This window comes from Phocoena phocoena, chromosome 4, assembly GCF_963924675.1.
Source record: "Phocoena phocoena chromosome 4, mPhoPho1.1, whole genome shotgun sequence".
NCBI classification, from domain to species: Eukaryota; Metazoa; Chordata; class Mammalia; order Artiodactyla; family Phocoenidae; genus Phocoena; species Phocoena phocoena.
In genome coordinates this window covers 87,218,250-87,244,873 of record NC_089222.1, presented here as the reverse complement: position 1 = coordinate 87,244,873, position 26,624 = coordinate 87,218,250, and the positions used below count along the sequence as shown (strand labels likewise).

At 39.5% G+C, this 26,624-nt stretch overlaps 2 protein-coding genes across 2 annotated transcripts in view; one reads left to right on the top strand and one right to left on the bottom strand.

The window, feature by feature from the left end:
• ATG3 (autophagy related 3) overlaps positions 1-4,876 on the bottom strand; it is a 29,379-nt gene extending 24,503 nt beyond the window's left edge. Inside the window, exons 1-2 of the mRNA XM_065876272.1 lie at positions 4,384-4,876; positions 1,446-1,487 (exon numbers count right to left, since the gene is read on the bottom strand). Of these exons, the coding sequence (XP_065732344.1) occupies positions 1,446-1,487; positions 4,384-4,455 (114 nt within the window). The 5' untranslated portion in view covers positions 4,456-4,876. The remainder of the gene's footprint in view (positions 1-1,445; positions 1,488-4,383) is intronic.
• Positions 4,877-6,020: 1,144 nt separating this feature from the next.
• Positions 6,021-23,732, top strand: SLC35A5 (solute carrier family 35 member A5). Its single transcript, XM_065876678.1, has 6 exons — positions 6,021-6,150; positions 11,060-11,158; positions 12,529-12,662; positions 15,188-15,255; positions 21,614-22,394; positions 23,664-23,732. Exons 1-6 carry the CDS (start codon positions 6,021-6,023, stop codon positions 23,730-23,732), a joined length of 1,281 nt encoding a protein of 426 aa, XP_065732750.1.
• The last annotated feature ends 2,892 nt before the right edge of the window (positions 23,733-26,624 follow it).

Sequence of the window (26,624 nt, the reverse complement as noted above, 5' to 3'; positions counted from 1 at the left end):
CTGGATTCTTTAGAGAATGTCGAGTCAACATCCCTCATTTTAAAGATGAGGAAACATGAGGCCTGTGCCTAGATAGATTAATTGATTTGCCTAAGTCAGAATAGGAGAAATTAGAGAAATGGGTCTAGAAGGCAGGTCTTCTAGGTTTTATCCATACTATTCTGTGTCTTCACTAAACATGAAGACAATTTTAGATAAAATTTTAGATAAAATTTTCAGTTAAGCACACCATCCTTTGAACTTACAAGGATTTGGGACTGAAGAGATTCCATCACAATTGAAAACTAAAAGATCAGTTAATTCCCTGGCTTGAGGTCTTGGAATTTACAACCAGATCATACAACATGCCTCATTTCAATAAAGTTCCATTGCCAATGACTGGTACTTTTAATGAGAGTTAAAGGTGAAGCTTAAATAAATTATTTACCATTCATTAAGACTAAAAAATAAGTCTGCTGTAACCATAACTATTCATAAAACTGGAGTCCAAAAGGATTTTTAGACCAGAATGTATTTCTCTAAAGACAAAATAAACTACCTAAAGGAAAGACAATACTTTTATTATATAGATTTAGTGAACAAGTAAAATGATTCCTCAAAACATAATTCTGTATTAAAAGTATATAGGGCTTCCCTGGTGGCGCAGTGGTTGGGAGTCCGCCTGCCGATGCAGGGGACGCGGGTTCGTGCCCCGGTCTGGGAGGATCCCACGTGCCGCGGAGCGGCTGGGCCCGTGAGCCATGGCTGCTGAGCCTGCGCGTCCGGAGCCTGTCCTCCGCAACGGGAGAGGCCACAACAGTGAGAGGCCCGCGTAATGCATAAAAAAAAAAAAAAAAAAAAAAAAAAAAAAAAAAAGTATATAAAACACAACTGGCCTATAAAAGAGCCATTTGTTTCAGTATTAAGCAGATTCATCATTGTCTGGTTAGTAGAAAAAGTGAAAGAATGGTGGGAAAAAAAATCAATGTTAAGTATGTAGCAATAAAATATTTAAGCTAAATACTGATAGAAAACTTAATATCCAAGCATTGAGACAAAGTTTCCAAATGGAAAGCCATAAAAACTCATGTTTGGGGTAGAAAGAAGCAAGACAACCAAACGCCAGAGTCCACTGCACAGCTCAATATAATACAAATATTAGTGAAAGATAAGTCACTATAGGAATCTTTTCCATTTCCTCTCCCACCCTCACTTCTAAATAAAAAGGAATTACAGAAAAATATGAGAAATGACAAACTGAGAGGGAAGTTACATTTTCTTTTATGGGAAATAGAAACTGCTATTATCGTAATTACAATTACAAAATTGCTAACATAGTCAACAGGATCTAATTTTACTCAAATCAAGATTAAATTTCAAGATGTTCTCTTATAAAACACAAAAGCCACCCAGTTTTATGTAATTGTAGAAAATAACAGCTTTATACTGATATTTTCAATACTCACCTCTTCTGGGGTGATAACACCTGTTTCCTTAAACTTTGATTCCTATAGAAAGTAAAAAGAATAACAGTATTACACTCTCTCTCACTTTCAACTGAAAAATGTTTGCGGGCAACTATGTGCTTGGTACCCATCTAGGTAATGGAGCATGTGAAAAAAAACAATCTGTCACTGGTACCTGACCTCAAGGAATACGTAAGTATAACAGAGGAAACTGACATGAAAATAATCACAATATAATGTGATCAGTGCTATATTAGAGCAAAGCTCTTTGGAAAAACATTCAAAGATTTATACAGGGGCTTCCCTGGTGGCGCAGTGGTTGAGAGTCCGCCTGCCGATGCAGGGGACACGGGTTCGTGCCCCGGTCCAGGTCCAGGAAGATCCCACATGCCGTGGAGCTGCTGGGCCCGTGAGCCATGGCTGCTGAGCCTGCGCGTCCAGAGCCTGTGCTCCGCACGGGAGAGGCCACAGCAGTGAGAGGCCCGCGTACCGCAAAAAAAAAAAAGATTTATACAAACATTAAACCTCAAAATAATTTTGTGAAATGACGAAATATCATTTTACAGAACAGAAAAACGTCTTAAAGATGTTTAAACATATTACAATTCAGCCAATGTCTCATTTGAGTAATATTAGAAACCAAATCTAGAAGTCCTAAATCACTTAATACTTTCCCATTATTCTCATCTCCACCAAGATATTATACAATATTGTCTCCTCTAAAGCAAGGATGCAACTTACCAAATTTTTCTAAAGTTTAAGTTATACATAAGGTTTTGTGGTAGAAATCTACAAAAATGAAGATTCACTTATGAACATTACTGATTCAAAACATACCAAATAACTACTATATGCCAAGCACTATTTAAGGTAATAGGGACATAGAGTGAATAAAATAGACCATACCCCTCCTTGTCCTCATAAGAAGTTTAAACTCTAGTTCAGGGAGAAAAGCCAAATGGTCATCAATATCAAAAAGAAAAATGGGGCAGAGAGGAAACTGGTCAGGGGTGGAGGGAGAGAGATGGTTATTTAAACTAGGATGGTAAGAGAAAAAAGACTACACTGATGGGTGACTATAGAGTAGAGACCTTAAGGAAAGGAACCAGCCACAAGGCTGTCTGGAAGAAGAGCATTTCAGGCAGAGGGAAGAGCAAATGCAAAACCCAAGGCAAGAGAGTGCTTGATGGATAACACAGAAGGTCAGACTGGCTTTTAAGCAAAAGTGAACAAGAGCTTTTGCTTAAAATCCAGTAGTAGGTGAGAAAGGACCCTCTACCAAACAAGTATAGGCTTGAAGTTCATTGTAAGGACTCTGGCTTTTACTGTACATGTGCCTTCCAAACCATGATTTTTCTTAATTTTTACTTGTTGGGATAAATCATCATCTATTTCCCAGGGATTTAGCTTTTTCTCCTTGCCTTCCCATGTCTAGTAGGAAACTACAAGAATTCACTCTGTAAACCAACAGTTTGCACAGGGAAGATCAAGGAAAGGGTCATTAATTCTGCTTTCCTTATTACTAAAAATACATAAACAAGCTAACACATCCTTTCAGTTTGGTGAACAAGTAGAATGCTTTCTCAATACATAATCCTATAAGTTCAAAATAGCAGTTTTATATTTTATGTGGGAGGTTTTTTTCTCTCGCTCCTCTCTCCCTGAAACTAAAAAGTTTTAATAACTGTGTATTATTTAAATGCTGTATGCCTAGTAAATTAGACGTTTCTGATAAGATGACATAATATGCAAAAGAATCATTCGATTCAAATGTCAAAAAAAATAGTTTCAAAGTTGACTGAACAATCTTAATTATGATGGGTTTCACAGTAAACAAATGTAAGCGTAGCAAGTGTTGGAGTTCTCATTTATAAACTTTTTTTTTAACTTGGCCCAACAAGACATCATTTTAAAACCATTCTTAGAAATAAGTATTTAAAAACTGCAGGACTAATATTTCGCTTTGTCATGGAAAGGGAGCAAAGTAAAATCTTCTTAGAACACCAGAGTAACTTCTTGAATAGAGAGGAACAACCATGTCCATGGATATTTCCTCCTACACTAAGATTTGTAAAATTTTAATAAAAGCTTAAAGAAAAAAAAACACTTAAGCAAGAAATCGCTATTCATTTACTATCATTGCTCGCTTTTCAGAAAGGAAAAATAAAGATACAATAACAAAAAACTTACCATAGAGGGTTATAAAAGAAAAACTCGAATGCAATTCTATTAATTTATCTTTGAAAATAAGAAAGTCAGTCACTGCTGTAATAGCTAATGTGTCACAATTTTTAGTTTAAAAATGCTGCTATTGCCAATGTAAAAAAAAATTATGTATCTAGAAGGGTCAAGCTGCTCCGTGTTATCACTGACGTCCAAGATGAACTAGTTTCAGCTATTTTAAAACTTGGGAAAGGGGGTTTTGCCTGTAAACTGGGTTCAACGGTACTGAAAGAAATAATGTTGCAAATTTCACCTTGTTCCACTGAAATCTAATAAGCTGCGACCTCATTCACAACTTACTATTTCAAACTCCTAATTACAAGACTTACTACCAAATTTGAAAGAAAAAAAGTAACATGTCATTTTAGTACCAAACAGATTCATTTCTTTAAAATAAGCAAAATCCTTGTTTAAAAAGTTCAAAAGACTTCCGAGGTTAGGATTTAATGTTCTAAAACCCACTTAGCTGCGGACTACGCTCCAACCCGATGTACCCAGACGAGCTGAGTTCTGGCGGGTGAAGTACGCACAGAGCGTCGCTCCAAGTTTACCCTAGAGAACAGCTGGATAAGACCGCGGGAGGGGGCTGCACCCTTTCCCGCGTACCACCCTACACCGCTCCCCACCGGACAACACCGTGACTCCCCCGGCGTCCGGTCCTCGGTCCCTGCAGAGCCAAGCGTGAGCCTGACAACCCCCGGCAAGCCCGGCTTACCTTGAGGACCGGGGTCAGGTACTCAGCCACTTCCAGTGCCTTTCCCTTCACCGTGTTAATCACATTCTGCATCCTGGGGCCGGAGTAGCGGCCGGCCCCGCGTCGGAGAGGAAAGGGCAGCCGGGACAGTGGTCGGGAGTCAGAAAATGTCCCCGCTGCCGCCGACTCGCCTCAGCACCGGCCGGCAGCACCCAAGGGGACGGGACGCGACGGGAGGGACGGGACGAGGGGGAAGGGCAGCCGGCGCGGCGCGCAAGGGCAGGGCGCGCGCTCCTCGCGCCCCAGGCAGCGCGCAGCAGGCCAGGCCCAGCTGTCACCTGGCCGCGAGCGAGGGCGGCGGGGCTGCGCTGAAAGAAGAGGGCGCACGCGCACCCCTTGCCCTCTCGGGAGGAGTCTTCTCTGCCAGCCTTCACTCGCGCCCCTTCCGGCTTCCGCTTCTTACTCTCGCCCTCTGGCCGTAGCTCCGCCGCCACCTGGGCCTCACGTGACACAGGAGTCTCCGGGTACGTGACGCGAGAAAGGCCGCGCTGGGGCGGGATCGGGTCGCTTCTCCCCTCCCTCCGGAAGCGTAACACTGAGCGCGCCTGCGCAATGGGCGCCAGGTCCGCTTTTGCTCAGTCGGGTCTTTATTGTGCTTTTTGTTACGGAATAGGAGGGTTGGTTCCAAAGGCTTATTCGCCTTTCTTTTCCTCCCATAGGTTCTCTGCGTATGGACCCTAAAAGCTACCGCTGCTGCTGCTGCGGACCTAGACAGTTACTGTCTCAGCTTTAGGATGTACGCTCTTCCACTAGAAGCTCTTCCAAGGGACCGAGGTAACCGCGCCCCCCGGGACTAGGAAGTGCGCGTGCGTTTGAGGGGAGGGCGCCCCAGACGAGATGTCTCCTGCGCATGTGTGACAAGAAGGCGTTCCTAGATCGTGGAGGGAAAGCTGCTCTTCCCGAGAAGGGGAGGTGTCTCTTTGGCCTTGGTAGGTTTACGCCCACCTTGGGCTGTGGGCAGTGGTATTTCCAGCTCATCTCTCACCAATCCCCCAGGCACTGTGCACTATCCTTACTCTGGGTTGCTTTGGGTAGTTACCCGATCTGGAGTTTAATGGCCTTAACATATCAAAAGAGGGCCTTAGAGCCATTGATTTCTAAGTCGTCTTCTACTTCCAACAGTAGTTCAGTATAAATTAACAGTGTTTCAGATATTTCTATTTCGGTCATTATTGTAACGAAATCTTTCCCATCAAGCTCTTTTTCTTCCTCCTATGGAAAAACTGCTACTGAGGAGAAAAATACAAATATGAAATTATCTTCTAGAGCAAAGTTGCTCATAAGAATGAAAGTTAAAGAGTTGCTTTTCTGCAGAATCCTGCTGTCCTAAAATGTCCTACCTTTGGCAGCACTTCTAACCTGGCTCTTGCCTTTTCAATCTCTAGAGTTCCCCGTCCTATCAAATTTTGACTCTTTCCTTTCCCCATAGTTTCCCTTGTACTCCCCAACTTTTTTGCTTTGGGTATAGGCATAACCAGACATCTAAAAAATTCCTTTTCTGTTCTTCACAAATCAGTGGTATTTGCATTATGCTTAATCTGCCAGTAGGCTTGCTCATGAACTTGTTCTTCTCTTTAAGGCAATTGAAAAACAGTGGAATGGAAAGCAATTATTGTGGTCATCCCGTGTTAAGCTCCTCTTCAGCAATGTATACATTCCTGCTGGGGGCTATATTCATTGCTTTAAGCTCCAGTCGAATCCTACTTGTAAAATATTCAGCCAATGAAGGTAAGTTAAGATTTGGAATATGTATGGAGCACTGCCATCTAATCACACTTTATCTTTCTTGTCTTTAGTTTCCCTTGTATATAAAATGGGGATAATACCCTTTAAAGTATTCTGCTTCATGTCAGTGATAAAGCATGTTTAAATTTGGTTCTTTAAACTGTCATTCCTTACCAAGAAAAATTTTTGATGCTGAGTGAAATTTGGGTCAGTTAAGTACAGGATCAAAACCTTTGCAGAACAGATCATAACATCTGACTGTTGGTTTAATCAACAGGTGTTTCTGGGCCTATAGCAATATATATTATAACTTATTTTGAAATAGGAGATACATTTGGTCACTTGGGGTTTGTGAGGTACTATTTCAACTACATTATCAATGGAGCAGTACAGGTTATTAGCTTTGATAAATACATACTCAGGAAATCTTTTATTATTCTTAATGTAAGAATTTGTATTTAAACAGTTTAATTCCACAAAACTGTGTTGAGAACCTCTCACTAGTTATTGAGTACACGTAAAATCATGACATCATGATCGTTAATGGTCTGCTTGGGGAGTCGGATGTGTACATAAGTCTCTTTTTCAGTTAACATTTCTCTGCCAGGCGCTGGGCTAGATCTTACTAGCAGAGTTCAAAGTGCACAAGATATAGACTTTATTCTCAAGAATTCACAGTTTATTAGAAGAGAAATACATGTAAATGCATCATGAAAATGCAGTATAATAAGTGCAGTTCTATACCAAAGATACAGAGGTAGTTTTACATAGAAAGTGATATATTCTGTCTGGGAGAGCATGATGTGGACTGTGAAGCAGTCAGGGAACACTTCCCTGATAAGGTGACAGTTGATCCACAAGACAAGTTGGGCAGAGGTATTCAAAACAGAAGCAACAGCCTGTAAAAATTAACAGATGTATTAAAAAAGCAGGATGGATAGTGAGAATGTGTAGTTCAGAATTACTGAGCAAAAAGTTTTAAGGACTTGGACGAGGGGGGAAGGAGTGCTTAGCCAGAGAGGGCAGTAATGATCAGAGCGCTGAGGACTTTATATGTCATGCTAAGCATCTGGGACTTTATTCTCTAGGCCCTAGAGTCTGGGGGACGAGGAATACTTGGAGGAATATAAACGGCAGGGTAAGATGAGAAAGACTATTATGGTAGCTGGATGGAGAGTGGACTAAAGGGGAAGAGAAGTAGCCAGTTAGGGGGTTATTACAAATTCAAGCCACAGATGATGAAAACTAACCAAAGCTTTTGAAGTAGGAATTGAGAAGAGAGGATAGATTCAAGAAATATTCTAACCATAGAAAAGATAAGACCCGGAGAATGTGTGGAATGTGGAGATTAAAGGAGATGAAGTATTGGATAGTTCAGAGGTTTCTGGTTTGGATGCTGAGTAGATCAATGATCTCAACTGAGATGGAGACTAAGGAAGGAAGAGCAGTTGGACAGAGCTTAGAGAAATTAACAGTTTTAACTCTTGTACCTTCCATGAGGCCAGGAGCTGTGTCCTTGTTTACTGCTGTATCCTGCAGTGTTTAGCACTTCACACATGTCAAGGAAATGCCAGTTAAGTGAATAAATAGGAGATAGTCATTCATATGGATATGTTTAGTGAGCATTAAATGTTCCAGAATACAGATTTGGAAACATTTATATTAAATTGACATTTAAAACTCAAGGAGCGGAGGGCTCCTTCAGGGTAACCACACAGAATGAGAAAATAACAAAGAGCCAAGGAATGCCAGCATTTAACAGGAGTGCTGACACTCAGAGGACATTAAGAAGGAATTAGAGAGGTGAGAGAACTAAATGCACATGACTTATAGAAGGGAGTTTGGGAGGAAATTGCAACATCAGGATAAGATAAGGATTAAAACCCACTCTTGGGAATTAGTAATTAGAAGATGTTTGGTAATCTCAGGAACTAGGTAGTTGGAGTACTGTGGTGGGATTAGAAACCAAACTGCTTGGGGGCAAGATCTGAGTGGAAAGTGGGTACAGTGGAGATAATGAATATTGACACTTCTATGGAGATTAGGAGGAGGTATGGTAGCTGGAGAGGGAGGATCTTATATTTTATTTTTTTCAGTTGGGAGTTTTGAACATATTTGTAGGAGAGGAGAGGAAGCCAGTTAATTGAAAGATAAAGGAGATACACTGAAGCCCGAGGAAATAATTAATGGAGCAAAGCCCCTGAAGAGAAGGGAAGGTTTTAATGGGGAGAATGGGTAAACAGTGGGGCCATGGCTCCTCTCTCTGGGAGTGAAGGGAAACCAATAAGGATGAATGTGGCGTAGGTAAGGTTGAAGTGTGGGCAGAAGAGTGGAGAGAGGTCACACATGATGCTGTGATACGATACGGGATCAAACATGAGAGAAATGCAAGGAGAAAAACAAAAATGATGAAAAGCAAGAATGAGTTAAAGAGCAGTGACAGGAGTTTGAAAGTTGTGATATGAAGCCCCCCCATTTGTGTGCGTGCATGTTTGCTCATGTGTATTGTGCTAGAAAGTAAAGCAAAGTATTGTTGGAGGATAATGGAAATGTGATTTCAGTATAACTTTGAGCTCAGAAGAGGGAGGAAGAGATGTTTTTAACTGAGCTTTGAATAATGGAGAAAGTTTAACAGCCAATTAAGTGCCTACTAAGTGCAGAACACTTAACTGCCAGGTTTAGGATGTCTTACAAGACATGATCCCTGTCTTGTAAGAAGCTTACTTTTTAAATTTTATTTATTTAATTTGTTTGTTTTTATTTTTGGCTGTGCTGGGTCTTTGTTGCTGCGCGCGGGCTTTCTCTATTTGCAGCGAGCGGGGGCTACTCTTCGTTGCGGTGCACGGGTTTCTCATTGCAGTGGCTTCTCTTGTTGCGGAGCACGGGCTCTAGGTGCATGGGCTCAGTAGTTGTGGCGCACGGACTTAGTTGCTCCGCGGCATGCGGGATCTTCCCGGACCAGAGCTCGAACCCGTGTCGCCTGCATTGGCAGGCGGATTCTTAACCACTGCGCCGCCAGGGAAGCCCCAAAGCTTACATTTTAAGGGTAAGACATACAACATAAAAAGTAACTATAATACAATGTTACAAGTACTGTTATAGAGGTTTATAGGTAGTGTTACCCGAAAGCAGGGTTCACCTCTTGGTAGGTGTTGAGCCAAAAGACACAACCAAGCCAAAGATCGGGAGAAGGAAGGATTTATTATTACTTGTAGCAAGTAAGGAGGACACCAGGGATCTTTCCCAAAGCAGTGTCTTCCCAAACAGCAAAATTGGGGAAATTTTAAGCTAAAGGGTACATGCATTTTATGAAGGGGCTTGGGTGGTTGACAGAATCCAGCTTTAGTTGACTGAAGTCAGGAGGGTCAGAAAAGGTCAACATCATCATCCAGTTCTAGTCGATCTGGTAGTTGAGCAATGCAGGCTCATCTTTACCATTGAAACTGAACTGGGAGTCTTTACAACTGATATGTTATCTTTGCTATTGTCACTTCTCTTGCTGGGTAACAGTTTATTCCTGCATTCTTCTGTTCCCTTAAGATCCTTAATTACTCAGACCTGTTCAAGGACAAGCATTATGGCCAGGCTTAAGTCACAAGATGGCTGAGGCCAAAAATGGCTTCTCTTATGTCCAGAAAGCCACGCCTGGTTCTCTTTCTCCGGGAACCCCCTACCCTATCTGTTTACACTAGTGCTACAGGATCAGAGATGAATAAAGGATTGACTATGCATAGGTTGTGAAGGTCAGGGAAAACCACAGAAAAGAGGAAGAAAGAGTGTTCTGGGGAGCAAGAATGTCGAGTTGGCTTTTTTCCTTTGTACTTGGCCAGTTTTTTCATATGACAACCAAGGGAAACAAGCACATATTTTTGAGAAAATGCATTCCTCAAAATAGTAACTAATAAAATTTATGTTTGTCCTTGGCAAAATCATAGAGCAAGTTGTTTGTAAGCATTTTAGAAAAAGGAGAGAAATAACAGCTAAGTCAAGATACACTAACCAAACCTCATTTCCTAATTAGATTGACTTGTAGGTTGGGATATAGCTTCCTGATTGGTCAGTGGGTTTGGATGTGTCAGTGTGTTTGTCCACCGAAGAGCCCTGAGCCAGTTGCCTCTTGCCTCAAGCCGCTTCCTTCTGTTACCACAACATACTGCTTGTCCCAGAGTGCCTAACAAATATTGTTTTCCATGTGTACCATGATATGAAACAGATAGGAAAACTCTGAGTTCAGGGAATATCACAGACAGAGTGTACCTTGATTTAAGCAAGGCAGACAAGTCACACAAGAGGAATCACGAGCTGGGTAATAATTCAGCCACCTAGATTGATAGCTGTTTGATTAGTCAGGCCCTGATTGTTAGTTAATGGTCAACTTAGAAGGTGATCTCTAATGCCACAAAGCTTTCTTCGCCTGTAGCCCTAGCCTCCTCAACACATTTTTCAGGAACTCGAAGGAAAACATGAGAGGCATATCTCTCAATTTCAAGGATAATAAAACGCTTGTCAATGAGGTAAGGTGAATTCACGTTAGGTGAATTGATTCAAAAATCCAAAAGAGCCAAAACCAACTGGATGAAGTTTAATATAACCAGTCTTTTGTGGTACGCGGGCCTCTCACTGTTGTGGCCTCTCCCGTTGCGGAGCACAGGCTCCGGATGCACAGGCTCAGCGGCCATGGCTCACTGGCCCAGCTGCTCCGCGGCGTGTGGGATCTTCCCGGACTGGCGCACGAACCCGTGTCTCCTGCATCGGCAGGCGGACTCTCAACCACTGTGCCACCAGAGAAGCCCAATATAACCAGCCTTAAAGTCCAACTTTTAAGTTTAGAAACAGCTCTAAATTATTTACTGTATGTAAGCATTATATAGAGCAAAATTTATAATTAAAAAACATTTCTGTTACATTTCAGAGAACAAATATGATTATCTTCCAACTACTGTGAATGTGTGCTCAGAACTGGTGAAGCTGGTTTTCTGTGTACTTGTGTCATTCTGGGTTCTAAAGAAAGGTGAGTCTTGAAATGGTATTATATACTGGTTAAAAATCACAGAATCAAAAAATTTTAGAACTGAAAGGAACATTTCATATCAGTTAGTCTAGCCCATTAATTTTATATATGAGGATACTAAGATACAAATAGAAATAGGATTTCTCATGTTTTGCAGGTGAGGAGCAGACTCAGAGTAAGTAGTAAGTGTTAATGTGGTGCTGGGTAGGAGGGGGCAAAGCCTGGACTGCAACCCACATGTCCTAGAGTCCCGTCCACTGTGCTGCCTCTTGACTTGTTCCTGTGGTGGGTCACACAGCGAGTTAGTTTTTGTTCAAATTCAGGATTATCTAAATCACTGCTCTCTGACGCGATATGTAGCATACTGCAAAACAATCCCCATTGCCTTTAGGGGGACAGCATAGCGCTTTGGAGTCAGAGAGACTGTATTCTAGGGCAGATTATTTTACTTTTCTGAGCTCCAGTTTCATCATCAAATAAGTATCAAATAAGGGTGCAAATAGTATCAAATAAGGGTACTAATCCTTCGTCAGATCAAAATATGTACCCTTTTGTGGCTATTAATTCTCCAGTTGTTGAACCTTAGCTCTCTCTACTACTTTGATCCACCTTCCCACATGAGGTAGACATAGAATTTACACTATTAAAGGGCTTGCCCAAGAAGTTGTCTTTTCATTCTCAGAGGTTTCAGGCTTTGCAGAGTTTCTAGTTAGTGGAATACATTTCTTAATCTCATGAAATTTATGAAGTATTTACAGGGGTTAGACTTAAATTGTTTTCTATCTTTTCATTTTATTTTACATTCTCCGTTATAGTACCTTCTTAAGTTTTTGTAAACCTAGAGATAGGAGAATAACTCATACTAGGATGAGCAAGGTTAATTTTCTCTACTCCCCTATATATAAACTTGCACTTAGTTATCTCCCTTTCCTGATTCCCTCACCCACCACAGCACCACCGTCCCGGCCCCGGGAAAAAAAATCCCAGCATGAACGCTACATTTTTTGTTCCACTTATTTTAACTTGTTGATCTCTCTTGGCTTTATGCTCAGAGTAGTAAGAGAAAACATAAGTGTGTCCTGAGTTGCCTTCTTCAGTAATACGTCTGTCTCAAGTTAGCAGGAACTAAGAAAATCAGTATTCCTAAAGTGTTGCTGTTGTCAGAGATGAGCACGGTGGTGGGGTGAAGAAAGACCACAATGGAATCCTGTGTAGTCCTTGATTTCTCAAGGCTAATAGTCACTTATGAAAGCATGTTCATTAAGTCTCTTTTAAAGAATTATATCAGAAATTAAATACAATTTACTTTCTCTAAAAATATGTGCATTCTCATCAAGCTCATATATTTATTGCTGTATTTCTTTCTTTAGAAGATCATCAAAATAGAAACTTGAGATGTGGTTCCTGGAAGGAATTCTCTAATTTCATGAAGTGGTCCATTCCTGCCTTTCTTTATTTCCTGGATAATTTGATTGTCTTCTATGTCCTTTCCTATCTTCAGCCTGTAAGTAAATAATGACAAAGAAGACTGCATTGAAAAGACAGAGAAATGAATCCTGGAACTAACCTTTCTCTCTTTTTTTTTAAATCGTTTTCCTTGGCACTGTTAGTTTCTCATTGCCTCACTGGCCTTCCTGAGGTTTGAGCAGAATCATCTGAGCACTGACTTAACAATCCACTTGCAAGACTCTTCCACTGTGAAAGATAACTATTAAACTGTGCTGACTGATCTGTGGGAGCTGCTTCCTGACCACTGAATCTAGAGCCATCTCTCTCTCTGTAACCTTAACCAGTCTGCCTATTTTCTGAGCCATCCTGTGGTCACCCACCTCTAATATTAATCTCAACATCCAGGACCTCCCAGCAGACTCCCATGATTAACTCAGAAAATTATACACTCAGTGTACTGCTCTTTCTTACACTTGTTTTAATGTGGTGTATATGTATTCTTTTGGTATGATTTTCGTTTTCTGTTAGTCCTGTCATTTAACCAAGTTCTTTAAGGGTAGAGATTATATCCTCCCAATCTAACTGCTATCCATAACTGATAATACTAGGTATACTTCTCATCTCCCCTGGCATCCCCTACGCCAATTTAGAGAGCTGTTAGTAATCAGAATTAAAGTTTGGTGTCTTCTGCTTTTACCTATTACTCAGTTTGGATCACATGTATATTTTCCCCTCTATATTTTCATTTTATAAAACGAGGGTTTCTATTGCCACATTTAAGAAAATGTGTTTTAATTTTCTTTAAAGAGCAAGTTCAGGCATTTTGATCATAAATAGAATTTCTGTTGACACTAGTCCTCTATTTGAAGCCTCTTAAGTATATCCAAATCAGTATGAAAGTGGGGTGAAAAGGAGGGGTCAAGAGGGCACTAAGGTAGAAAACAGGAGTTTGATTCTTTTGCACAATTTAAAAGATTAGAACCAGGCAAGGCCAAACTGCTCTGTAAAATAGAATAGTGTTACCATACCGGCCCAAAGGTAAGGACCTAGGCCAGGGGATTACCTGAAGTTGCTTTCAGCTCTGTGATCCATTTTATTAGCAAAAGTTCATTCCATTTAAAATGTGTCCTCTCCTAAATTCTTTCACTTTGTTTTTCAGATCTGAGAATTCCTCCCAACAACATAATTATTCACATTCAAGAAGTGTATATTTGTTGTGTTTTATTTGTATCCAACAGACTACCTCTAAATTTATATCCCTTTGCTAAATCCCTAGTACCAAAGCAGGAGTGCAACTTCCTGTTCTTACAGCTTCTTGCTTTGCTCTTCCTTCCTGATTGTGTACAGCCACAGATATTACAAAATAAATTACTTGGCATACATATTCTGTGTAGTGCTATGCCCACACCTCATTGGAAAGAATTAAATAGAGATGCATGGAAGTTTGGGGGCAAAGAGCTGTGATATTTTATTTGTTCTATACTATTGCCTGGACAGAGTGGACACAATTCCCCAGGCCAGCAGCCGCGCTGTAACTGTGATTGATCAGAGCCGCCACTTCCCCACTCTTAACCAGCCACGTACTTTTCTTATCTCCTCTTACTTGTCTCCTAACCAGGGGTTCACAAGCATTCATCTGCAAAAAAAACCCTTAAAATAATGGTTCCCATAAAAGTCAGTAGGAAAAGAGCAATATTGTATTCTTGGAATTTTTGCTAGTTGTTATTGGATTTTACTCTTATTTCTTTAATTCAGCTGCATATCAGTCGTGTTTGCTGGTTGCATAAGATTGTGGATACTCTTTAGGGTTGGTCAATTTAAAGTGACAGCAAGGAGGAAGGCAGTAGGATTTGTTTTTAGAAATTATTAATATTGTCAGATCCAATTATGGGGGCAGTGATAAATTTCATATTTTCTGGGCCAAAATGTATATATGTTCAGATTAATATTCTCATATGTGAAATTTGACTAAATTCACAAAAACAAACCTTAATAAAATCTGGCTAACACCTTTCTAAGTGTTTAGAACAATGTGAATAAATCCAAAGGACTGTCAAATATAAGTTTGGTAGTGAATCACTGGTATTGAATCACTACAGTTGAACCAGGTATAAATTGATTTAATTCCTAGAGCATTAAAAACGCTTAAAAACCTATACCTCCATCTTCTTAATGTATAAATGGGCCTAACAGTACTTGCTTTCTCTCTACCCACAGAATCAGCGTTAAAAGTCTCTGAGAGCTTGAAAAAGTATGCTTTATAATCATTGTAACCATTATTTCTGGACCTAAACTTATAGAGTTTTTACGTATTTCCAGATCTGCACATAAAGATTATTACACAGGCATTTGCTGAATTTCAGCACATTTTCAAAGCCTGTACAATAATTTGATCATATCTACGTAAGTTTAACAAGCAATAAAAATAGAATTTAATCCTCTAGTGAAGTAGCTGCCCTAATAACCCCTCTGGATTTTGACCAAAAAGCTTTTTTTGTCAGGTGAACTTGCACCAAGCTGGGAGATTTCTGAGGTCAGTGCTTTGCTTGGATTGTAACTCTATCTTCTCTTTCTTTCTAGGCCATGGCTGTTATCTTCTCAAATTTTAGCATTATAACAACAGCTCTTCTATTCAGGATAGTGCTGAAGTAAGTAACTTGTTGTGAAAGCATATATCATACTTTAAAATGGCACCGCCTTGTTTCAGATGATATACCCTCTGAATCCCAAGGCCGGGATTTTATTCCTAATTTGCTTTGTGTGTTGGGCAAGTTGTTTAACCCATCTGGAAAGCAGCTGCAGTGTTAGCCTGTCTAAATCCTCTGCGATTCAATGTTTGAAATATATTTTCTTAGCATCTCAAAAGACAAGAGATGATTGGGTTTTAATTATTTTAATTTTTAGTGCCAGATTTTCAACAAAGAATTCAATAGCTTTTTTTTTTTTGCAGATTCTCTGTACACTAATAGGGAACCAAGAAGTTCCTAAGATTAATATATTTGTTATTTGGAGTTTGGAGGTGATAAAAAGCGGCAAATTCCTTATTAAACTCCTTGAGCTGACTACGTGATTTAAGCTCTAACTGGCAGAGGATTTGCATGAGGGATCTAGTTAAAATTACAATTAATAAGAGTGAACTTACTAAACTTTCCAAGTGCTATCACTAATTCATCTCCAGGAGAACGTTTGAATAAAATAAACATTTTTAGTTTAGATAAGCTCTGCTGCAAAGCAAAGGCCAGAATGTCCTAAGGTGATACAGGATCTGGGTACTTAACCCCAGTTTAATTTGTTATTTAATGATGATGATGATGAAAATAAAATTAACTCTTTGTTATATTTGTTGTGATTGTTTTTATTTTAATTTTACATTCACGTTCTCTTTTTAATTTGTTTCTCAATGTGCTATGTCATAGTGTGTTTTCATAATTGATGTGTACGGAAGGATGAAGGGCTTGGTCCATAGGCACTCAGTGGTTATTTGTTGAATCCCATGATGCATTCAGTACATAAATTATATGAAATTCTTGAAAGGTTTTCTTTTACCCTGAGGAAACATTCAATTTAATAGTTAATGTAAGAGATGGGAAAAAAATGAACATAGCATTTCATCCAATTTAAATGTTAGAGTCACTGAAATTTGCTTTTGCTATCACTTTCTTCATTTTATTTATGAATTGTGAGAATAATTCAATTCAACTAGCAAGTTAAAGAATGCTAATCCAAAAAAACGTTTTAAAGTCTTTAAAATCAGCACGAAAGTCACTTTGTAGGATAAAAGTTGGCTTCTGAGAAAACATATGTAAGCAATAATATTTTTATATTGATTCCTGTGATAAAATTAGGGATGCACTTCCATAAAGGAATAATTGTTGGCTCTGACACACAATAAAATACTCACTATTAATAGGGGAGCGATGGTCTCAAAAACATGTATTTTTGTTTGTTTGTTTGGGGCTTTTTTTTTTACTTTTTTTTCAAGTAAAAAAAATTTTTTTCCCTGTGAAGTGACAGTTTATGAGTACACATGGTATTATACTTAAGCTGTTATATAATACAAGTATTATGTCAAAATTAAATTAATAACTGAATTTACCGAAGATAAGTTTAAAGGTATTTCCTGACTTGAAATTGGCTAGTAGCTCTAGCTATGCCCAGAGTTGTTTTTTTTAATGACCCCAGAGCATGAGCAGGGCTGTGGGCCAAGGTGAGGGGCACTTGGAAAAGCCCTGCCCAGGGTGGCCTGACTGCCGTGTGGGCAGCTGTGCGGGGATGCTCTCCACCGGTGACTAGAAAACACTAAGGTCTCCTCAGGGCCTTTCTACCCTATTTCGACTTAACCCCACAATGACCCCATGAGATAGGTGCAGTTAGGCTGAGTCTATGCCTGGAACCCAGAGCCACTAAGCATTTTACAGCCCTCAGGCAGCTCCCTTTGGCTGTAGAAGAGGGAGTGTAGGTGGATAGGCTGGGGGCAGAGGGGCAAACAACGTTATGAACTACAGTTCAAACTTCTTTTTTGTTTTACATACTTTACCTCTTAATATTCAGAGCAGTAATATGGATTCTTAGGCATGTGTTTGCTTTGTTGTTAATACCACTCTGTTTTGAATCCTTAGAAGTTCTTTAGATTAAAGAAACAATAAAATCACTCCATTTTTATTATTTCCACAAGCGCTTAGCTCCCAGAATGGGTCTTAGTTTGACTAATTCACAAATCAGCACTTGAAGCTACTCTAAATAGTGAAGCTAAAATGTGGTAATTAATAATGTCTTTTATGGGAATACCTTTTAGGTATTACCTATTATTATACTTTAAAATCAACTTTGTTCTATTTTGATCTTTTTGTTGGTGATAGTGTATGTTGTTTGTTAGTTTTTCCCTATTTAATCTACTCTTCATGAGTCATTTGATGGTCTTTTGCCCGTGGCAATAAAATTTTGACCTAAGAATAGCTTGAGTTCTATCACAAGTTCTTAATTTGTTTGTCATAAATAACTCATTTAGAATATCAAAGCTCTTGTCTTATACTTGACTCTAGCAGAGCTATCAAATAACCTTTCCCATACAGGTAAAGGATATAAGGCTATACAGGTAGAAAAAGATAAGTCCAGTGACTAATGTAAAACTTACTTGTAAGAATTTGAAAGTGAGAAAAAGTGAAAAGTATCATCATTCAAATGTCTCATTCTAAACCCCATGTGAATGCATAGATTTCCTCCCTGAAGTATAGTTACTGGTTCAAAGTGGAAATGTGGCAGGCATACCTCAAAGCCCTATTGGTTTGCTCTTAAGGCTTGGCAAAGTTGTATAATCTTGTTTGCTAGGCTTTAGGGAATAATAATGTCAGCCTGAACATCGAGATTTGGGAGATTAGAGAGCGAAACCAAAACCAGCACTTATTTTTACCTAAAGAATGTATATAAGTTTCTGTGATTTCTTCAAAGGGAAGGGAAAAAATTCTTAAGAAACACATTTTGAAACATATGTTGGATGTCTTAGAAGTTACGGTGAACTTTACTTTCTGAACCAGCAGAAAAGATAAAAGTGCCACTCAGTAATAACAAGCATTTCTCCAAAACCATTCATTCACTTGATAAATATTTATAATTTCCCTTGATAAATCTGCCCCTGGTCACTCTTTGTGCTATTTAGAAAGTTATGATGCATGGTTTCTTGTAAAAAGTTACGTCTTTCCACTTAAATATTTTCTTGCTCTGCTTTGGTTTACCACCAGATATGGTAGAAATGCTCATATCTGACACAGTTTGGACCTAATTGTTGAGTTACTAGGAAAACTCAAAGTAGGGATGTCATTTAAAATATATATACATACTTTAGACAATTTAACTTAAGGTATGTAAGTGTCGATTCATCATTCTTTTGATGGTTCAAAGTGGAACCTTTCCTTTGCATACGTGTGGGGTTTGCTGATTTGGAGTTCTTTGGCTTCTTTCTTGCTTGAACCTACATTCATTACACATCATCTGTGGTTTCTGGTTTCAATTTCATTATAGTGGAGCAAGCCTTAAGTATATTTTTCAAGTAGATTCTTCTGGATTTTTATTATTCATTCCCTAAGCTTAAACTGACTTACCTGTACCTAATTCAAAGGCAAGTTTTTTGTCTTGAGATTTGCCTTTTGTCCTCCCAAAGCATTCAACTTAGTTTCCATGAAAACAGCAATCCTTTTCATTCACTCATAATTTATGATTTCTGTAATCATTAAAATATATAATTACAATAATGAGGTCACCTGGCAAAAACAACGTTTTGGAACAGAGACTCTTTGTGAGCAAACAGTTCACTTGGGAGCAGAGGCCTTCAGGTTCAGCAGCCTTCCAGCCAGAGGCATTCAGCTCTGCGCATCAATCTGAATGTTTTACTGGGGCAGTGGAGAGGTCGGTTAAGTGAGTTTCTACTGTTGAATCACCTAAGCCGTAAGAAGCAAACTTTTTCAAACTCTTTCGTGCCTAATCAGTCATCATTTATAAGAGTGCAGATCCTCAGCTGACTTTATAGGATGATTTATTGTTTTATTTTCTTTGCTAAAAATCTATTTTCACCCTAATCCTTAATAATTTTTACCTTCCTAGAACATTATCTTGAATGAGTAATTATTTGCAGTAGGTACCGGTTAGCTTATTTAAGGCTTTATTTCCTTGGATTCTTTTTTCTCCATGGCAATATTAGTGGAAGATCTATAGCCGTCAGAATTGAAAACTTCTAAAGGACCTGTAGAGTATATCATTGCCTCCTTTATCTTGACTTACAGTACTTGGTTATATAATGATTTTTATAAATTGAGCACCCATTTTTCATCTCTGTCTTTTCGGTTTCCGTTCCATTTGCTTTCTACTACTAAATGTGTACCACCTGCACCTTCAGAAATATATGTGACTAGCTGACAGTTTCTGAACTCATGGACTATAAGGCTGTGTTGGTCTCATCACTGCATGCTAGATCTGGTTATATGAAAGTGCATACACAAGAAGACATATAGGGAGCACAGGTGTGCTGCTGTCTGTGCTATCTGTGCAGTTAGCAGTTTCACAGCATGAAGCTCTATGGAAGCATTGGTGAAATCAGCCACATATTCCTGTACAGGCATCCTGGGAACTCAGAATTATACTTAAGAGGTGCATTGGTCCAGAAGGAGAACTTACAAAACCATAGCTCAGACTCCTTCCTTGCTCTTTCATAAATACATGACCTTAGAGAAGTCAGTTAACCTCTGAGAACCATTTCCTCCCCTAGAACAGAAATTGCCTGACCCATAGTAGGTGCTCAACAAAGGCTCCAAAATTCTTGCAACTTCAGTTCTCACCTGTTGCTTTACACGTCTGCCTTTGCTCATGTTACTCTCTGTTCTTGGTGTGCCTCTTCTCCACCTGACTAATCGATCTTCAAACTTGAAGGTGGTGTTCCCCCCAGAAGCCTCCCTGGATGCCCCCTCCTGAGTCCCATACCCTTCTTTCCTTAGTCAATGTACCTTCTTGTAGCCTTTGTATAGACTCTTGCCTCTTCCTGGGTATATTGCCAACTCCCTTTTCACATGAGAAACTTCAATTTATTTTTCATCTTTCAGCCTAAGTGTCATTTCCTCTTCGAAGCACTACCTGACTCTATTTCCAGACTCAGGTGTTGTTCCTCAGTGTACCCCAATTGTTCTGTGTATCATATGTCACACATTATATTGTCATCATTTAGTTCCATGGCTCACTCCGTATTAAAGTGTAAATTCTTTGAGGATGGAGACCAAGTCTTTTTTTCTCTTCCCAGCATGCCTGGCACATAGTTGCTGCTTATTAAATGTCTGTTGAACTGAATGAATTTGCAAAATGGAATAATAATCATCACATCCTCCATATCTGAAAAGTTTGTTGTTAGGAAAAATAAAGAAATAAAGCATTGTTAGGACTTCATCAACTGAAACACTGAAAATATTTTTTCCTTGCCTTATCAAACAGTTTGCTGTATATTTTATGATCAGGCCATGAGTCTGGGAACTAGCTTCCTCAAATCATTTCTGGGTCATGAATACCTTTGAAAATTTGACAGATCTTTGAAGGATCACCTGGTGGGGGTGGGGAAGACCAGGAATTCCTATGTAGACCTATGTAGAAGATTTGGCACACACTGCAAGAATTCACAGATATCCTAAGCTCGTCACATTTATTCTGGTTCATGGAAACTAGATTGAGAATCCCTGCTATAACTTACTTTATCGCGAGATTAAAAAGTGATCGTATCGAACAACTAAGATCAGTTCCCAAGGTAGGAAGGAGGCTTAGTTAAACCTGTAGGTTAAAAGGAAACTTAAAATGAGAAATGACTGAATGGCCTTAAGGGACAGCTACTATAAAAACAGATAAAAAATAAGTTCAAGAGGCTTCCCTGGTGGCGCTGTGTTTGAGAGTCCGCCTGCCGATGCAGGGGACACGGGTTCGTGCCCCGGTCCAGGAAGATCCCACATGCCGCGGAGCGGCTGGGCCCGTGAGCCATGGCCGCTGAGCCTGCGCGTCCGGAGCCTGTGATCCGCAACGGGAGAGGCCACAGCGGTGAGAGGCCCGCGTACTGCAAAAAATAAATAAATAAATAAGTTCAAGGGCTTCCCTGGTGGCGCAGTGGTTGAGAGTCCGTCTGCCGATGCAGGGGATGCGGGTTCATGCCCCGGTCCGGGAAGATCCCACACGCCGCAGAGCAGCTGGGCCCGTGAGCCATGGCCGCTGAGCCTGCGCGTCCGGAGCCTGTGCTCCACAACGGGAGAGGCCACAACAGTGAGAGGCCCGCGTACCAAAGAATAAAAAATAAAAAAAAAATAAGTTCAAGAAGCAGACACACCCTAACGGGTTTCCTTTGAACTTGAATTGTGGGGAATGCTGGCAAAAACAGTATGGTTCATGCAACCAAGTACTCAAGTGATTGAGTTTTCAGTAGACACAGTTGATAGGGGAGGAGGAAAAAAGACTAGTATTAAAATCTCTTTTTTCATCTTTGAACAGGAGGCATCTAAACTGGATACAGTGGGCTTCCCTCCTGATTTTATTTTTGTCTATTGTGGCCCTCACTTCTGGGACTGAGACCTCACAAAATAACCTGGCAGGACATGGATTTCATCATGATGCCTTCTTCAGCCCATCCAATTCCTGTCTTCTTTTCAGAAGTGAGTGCTCCGGAAAAGACAATTGCACGGCAAAGGAGTGGACTTTTTCTGAAGCTCAGTGGAACACCACGGCCAGGGTTTTCAGTCATATCCGTCTTGGCTTGGGCCATGTTCTTATTATAGTCCAGTGTTTTATTTCTTCGATGGCCAATATCTATAATGAAAAGATACTGAAGGAAGGGAACCAGCTCACTGAAAGCATCTTTGTACAGAACAGCAAACTCTATTTCTTTGGCATTCTTTTTAATGGGCTGACCCTGGGCCTTCAGAGCAGTAACCGTGATCAGGTTAAGAACTGTGGGTTTTTTTATGGCCACAACGCATTTTCAGTAGCCCTTATTTTTGTAACTGCATTCCAGGGCCTCTCAGTGGCCTTTATTCTGAAGTTCCTGGATAACATGTTCCATGTCTTGATGGCCCAGGTCACCACTGTCGTCATCACAACGGTGTCTGTCTTGGTCTTTGACTTCAGGCCCTCCCTGGAGTTTTTCATAGAAGCCCCGTCAGTTCTTCTCTCCATATTTATATATAATGCCAGCAAGCCTCAAGGCCTGGAATACGCACCTAGGCAAGAAAGGATCCGAGATCTAAGTGGCAGTCTTTGGGAGCGCTCCAGTGGGGTAAGTTTGTGAGAATGCTGCATTTTTGCCTGTTCTTCCCAAATTCAAAGTGTAGTTATACAAGAAAAGAAATAGATCAGTGCTGATTTGGCACAGGGCGTATTGGATCTCTGTGACTTACCGTTCAACAAACATTTGTTGGACTCCTTATGTATAAGGGCTCATGATAATGCTGTCAGGGGTTGAGAAAAAGTATAAATCACAGTCTCAAGGACCTTATGCATTAGTTGTATCATAGGATATTACAGTCACAGGACCAGAAGGTGCATCACAGGTTATCTTGTCTAGTCTCCTAGTTTTACAAGTGAGGAAACAGACTCAGAGAGGCTAACTGGGTTACAGATAGTAAGTGAAAGAACTGGTACCAAACCCATTCATTACTCTTTCCACCCCACTGTAGTTGGGGAAACAAGCCTCATTCGTAAGAAAAGTTGATCTTTGACATTAGTAAGTCTTGTTAAATATAAGTCAAAAGCCTGGCTTCTTTTCTTTTCCCTGTAGTTTTTCATAAACCAGAGTGTGCCAGAAGGGCAACCTTGTTTATCTCGCTAAGACGGCGGTTCCCAAGGTTCCCAAAAGGATCGCTGCAAATGCATAGTGATCTCTTGGAGGCTCAAGTTACGAGATACATATTTAAATAAAACATGGAATGGAGTCCTCTATCTAGGTTTAAATTTACAGTTTTCATGAACACACAAAATATGAGATAGTTCACACAATGAACATTTTACTCTTCGGGAAAGTTAACCTATTTCTTATTAGATAGAGTTCATGGCAAAGCTTCCCTCAGTAATGCCTCTGAAGTGATGATATTTACAACAGATTCTTAAGATGAAAAAATTAGAGGCCTGCTCTGCTATCAGTTAGAATATAGTTTTAGAAATCCTGTATTCTTTTCCAACAGTCTAATAACACTGCTTGCCCTACTTTTTTAGGTAGAAGAAAATCAATGTAGGTAACAAGGCCTAGTTTATACCTATTTCTGCAGCCTTTAGTCATTTCCCTCCAAGACCAACAGAGGCCGCTCCTTACTTTGCTCTTGTTAACTTTGAAATTCAAATGTACTGAAGTGCATTCCAATTTTTTAATCTCATTGTATGCCTGCGGTTAACTTTCCAAGAATTTATTTATTTAATTTCATTTAACAAGATTATAGTTTAATTAAATAAAATCCATGATTTGTTAGTAAGGTTTCTCCTTAGTAATCATTAAAAATGGGACATTTCTAGTTTTGTCCTAATTAATTACTGATTTCATGTTTCCTTTTAGGATGGAGAAGAACTGGAGAGACTTACCAAACCCAAGAGTGATATTGAATCCGATGAAGATACTTTCTAACTGGTACCCAAATAGTTGGCAGCTCTCACAAACCTTATCTTCACATTTTCAGCATGTGTGATATTTATCTTTCCACTTTGACAAACCAAGAACATTTCTAAAGCATAAAACTCTTTGTATATATCTAACCGCTCCCTAAATAATTCCAACCAAAGCTTAGAGTACCCAAAGGCTAAAAAGTTCTAAGGAACTGATGTAAGAATAATAGTATGGAGACTGCATTAATGGCCTGGTACTTAGTAGGTCAAGATATATTTGCAGATTATTTTCCTTGTTCCTCCATTCCAGAAAACTTGTAATAATCATGTTAGCCGTACCCTATAAATATACAAATAGAGATCAGTTTGCCAGATTTTCAGAATTGTGTAGTTACACTCTGCATGCCATAGTCTTCCCTTTTTTATCATTATAAATATCACCTAGGTTGACCCTTGAATTTTGAGGCCATGGAGATAGTCATTTTGTAATTAAAAAGCAATGAGACTCTAAAAATTTGGTTGAAGGACCTGAATAACCAGCCACAACATTGATTTGAGAGTAGTGTAGTCTGTGCTAAATGTTTTGCCAAAGAAGCAAATTTTTCAACAAAAATCTCAGAATTTTAATTTTTAGAAATTTGTGGGAAATCTTATTTTTAGTGGTTGTCTTTTGATGTTTTTCTACACAAATAAGCTTCCATTTAGGTGAAAGCTGGTTTCCAGTGCCCACAGTTATCACTTGTATTTTACATCACTTAAATGAGCTATGGTGGGTTTTTTTCTCCTCACTTTGACCACATGACTCTTGAATTATTCTATTTTGGAGAACTAATAAGCCACTTTTATTAGTTATTAAATAGAACTTATGACTATTTTATATCTTTATATCATACTCTGTTCCTAAATGTTGAGACACTGGCTTCAGAATCATGCCAGGTTGTCAGTAAGACTATTGCCGAAGAGTTCTTTTAAAAGAGTCACTTTGCAAACAAATGACTTTTACTGAAATATGAATAGTATTACTCTAAAAAGAGGAAGGCCAGTAATAAATAAAGCACTTTATAGTAACCATATTGCACCCTTAAACTGCATGGTATTTCTTGAGGTATTTTTGCATGCATCCAGTTGAGTCTATGAGGTAGAGAAGTCAGGTGATAGATAATTTAAAAATGAGAAAACAGAAATGACTTGCCCAAGGCCATATGGTGGATGGTGATGGGACAAGTGTTGGCTTCAACTAATAGACCTGTGTGTTTATAGAGCACTACACTGTAAATGTGAGCTTTAAGTTGTCGTTTTCATGCAGTCTGTACATCTCTTCTTTCCCCTAATTTTCATACAGATAAATATAAGATAATACTATTACATAATCCATCTGTGATATCCAGAACAATATGAATGGCAAGAGTTGCTGGAAATTTATAAATAAAATAACTATTAAACACTTACCTTGTGTTGCCACTTTGTTATATGAGATGGAATGCAGAGTATTTTTAATTTCAAAATGTAATTTCAAAAGAACTTTAAAAACTCTCTCTTTTTCAGTAGATCTTGACTTCTGAGAATAGCAAAACTTTACCTTATCATAGGCGTTCCATCAGAGTAATGTGAAACAGAAAGATTACTTTATTGTGGCAATTCACTTTAAGGTAAAGAAAATCGGCTATAGGAAGACCTCACTTTTAGGAAATATAGCATACAAAACATACTTATTAAACACGTAAAATTGCAACAGTATTGTGAAGGTATTGCCTACGGGATATATTAAATAGCAGATCCCACTAATTCATGGAGATTGATTTTCTCATTTACAGTTGCTTTTTCACCCACCTTTTCAGGAAAGCATTGATTGCCCAAAGGAAGGTTTACTCATCTTAATTTACAAATTAAGTAGAGAGAGGGAAGGAGCTGGGACTAAAATGTGAAGTTCTGATGTGGATGCGCTGGAGTACAGTTGACCCCTCAACACAGGTTTGACCTGTACGGGTCCACTTATATGCATATTTTTTTCAATAAATACAGTCCTATACAATCACCGGTTGGTTGAATCCTCGGATGCATAACTGCAGATATGGAGGGCCGGCTCTGGGACATGAGCATCCTCAGATTTTGGTCCGCAGTGGGTCCTGGAACAAATCCCCCGCAGATACCAAGGGACAACTGTATTTTGTGGGCGCTACTATTTTAATAGGAGAGTAACTGGAAGGTGAGAGGTCTAGAAACCATATCCTATCATCTTAGGTGCTCTTGGATCAAGTGTGTAATCTGGGGAGAACGAGTGTCATGTGGAAAAAAGGTAGACTTCTTTCCTGTTCTAAAGAACAAGTTATAGGGTGATGGTTATTCTTTCTTTATAAGGAAGACTCTCCTAACAAATGATACTTTCCAATAAGGCCTTCCTGAAGAGTAGTAGAGTGTAGTAGTAAATTCTCGATCACTGAAGTGTTAAGGAGAGATTGTATCAGCAGTATGTTTTAGAAGAGATTCCATCATTGGTATAGAAGTTGGACTAAGTGATTTCTAAAGTCCCTTCCTATTTTTAGATTCTCTTCTAAGCAGTTTTGACCTACAACTAATGTGCTGAATAGCCTTTGGTTGGACCACAAGTATGGCCTATAGTGACCTGATTCCAGCTCTGTCACTGGTCCTAGGGTCAAACTTCTATCCAGCAATGTGCCTAATCCTGAGGGGAAGCAGGATGTGGCTGTTGGTTATAGAGGGAAAGATGGCTTAGACCCAGATCCCAAATGCTTGGCCAGCTGTGTCCTGCTGCCATAGGTTTTCAAGGTCCATATGCAAAGGAGACTCAGGGCAGAGTTACTTTGTTTATAACTCTAAGGCTTTTTGCATCTGAATCCACATGTGGAAGCCCTGTTGCTGGTGACCTGGGTTAGACTATGTGGGGCTGCAGGGA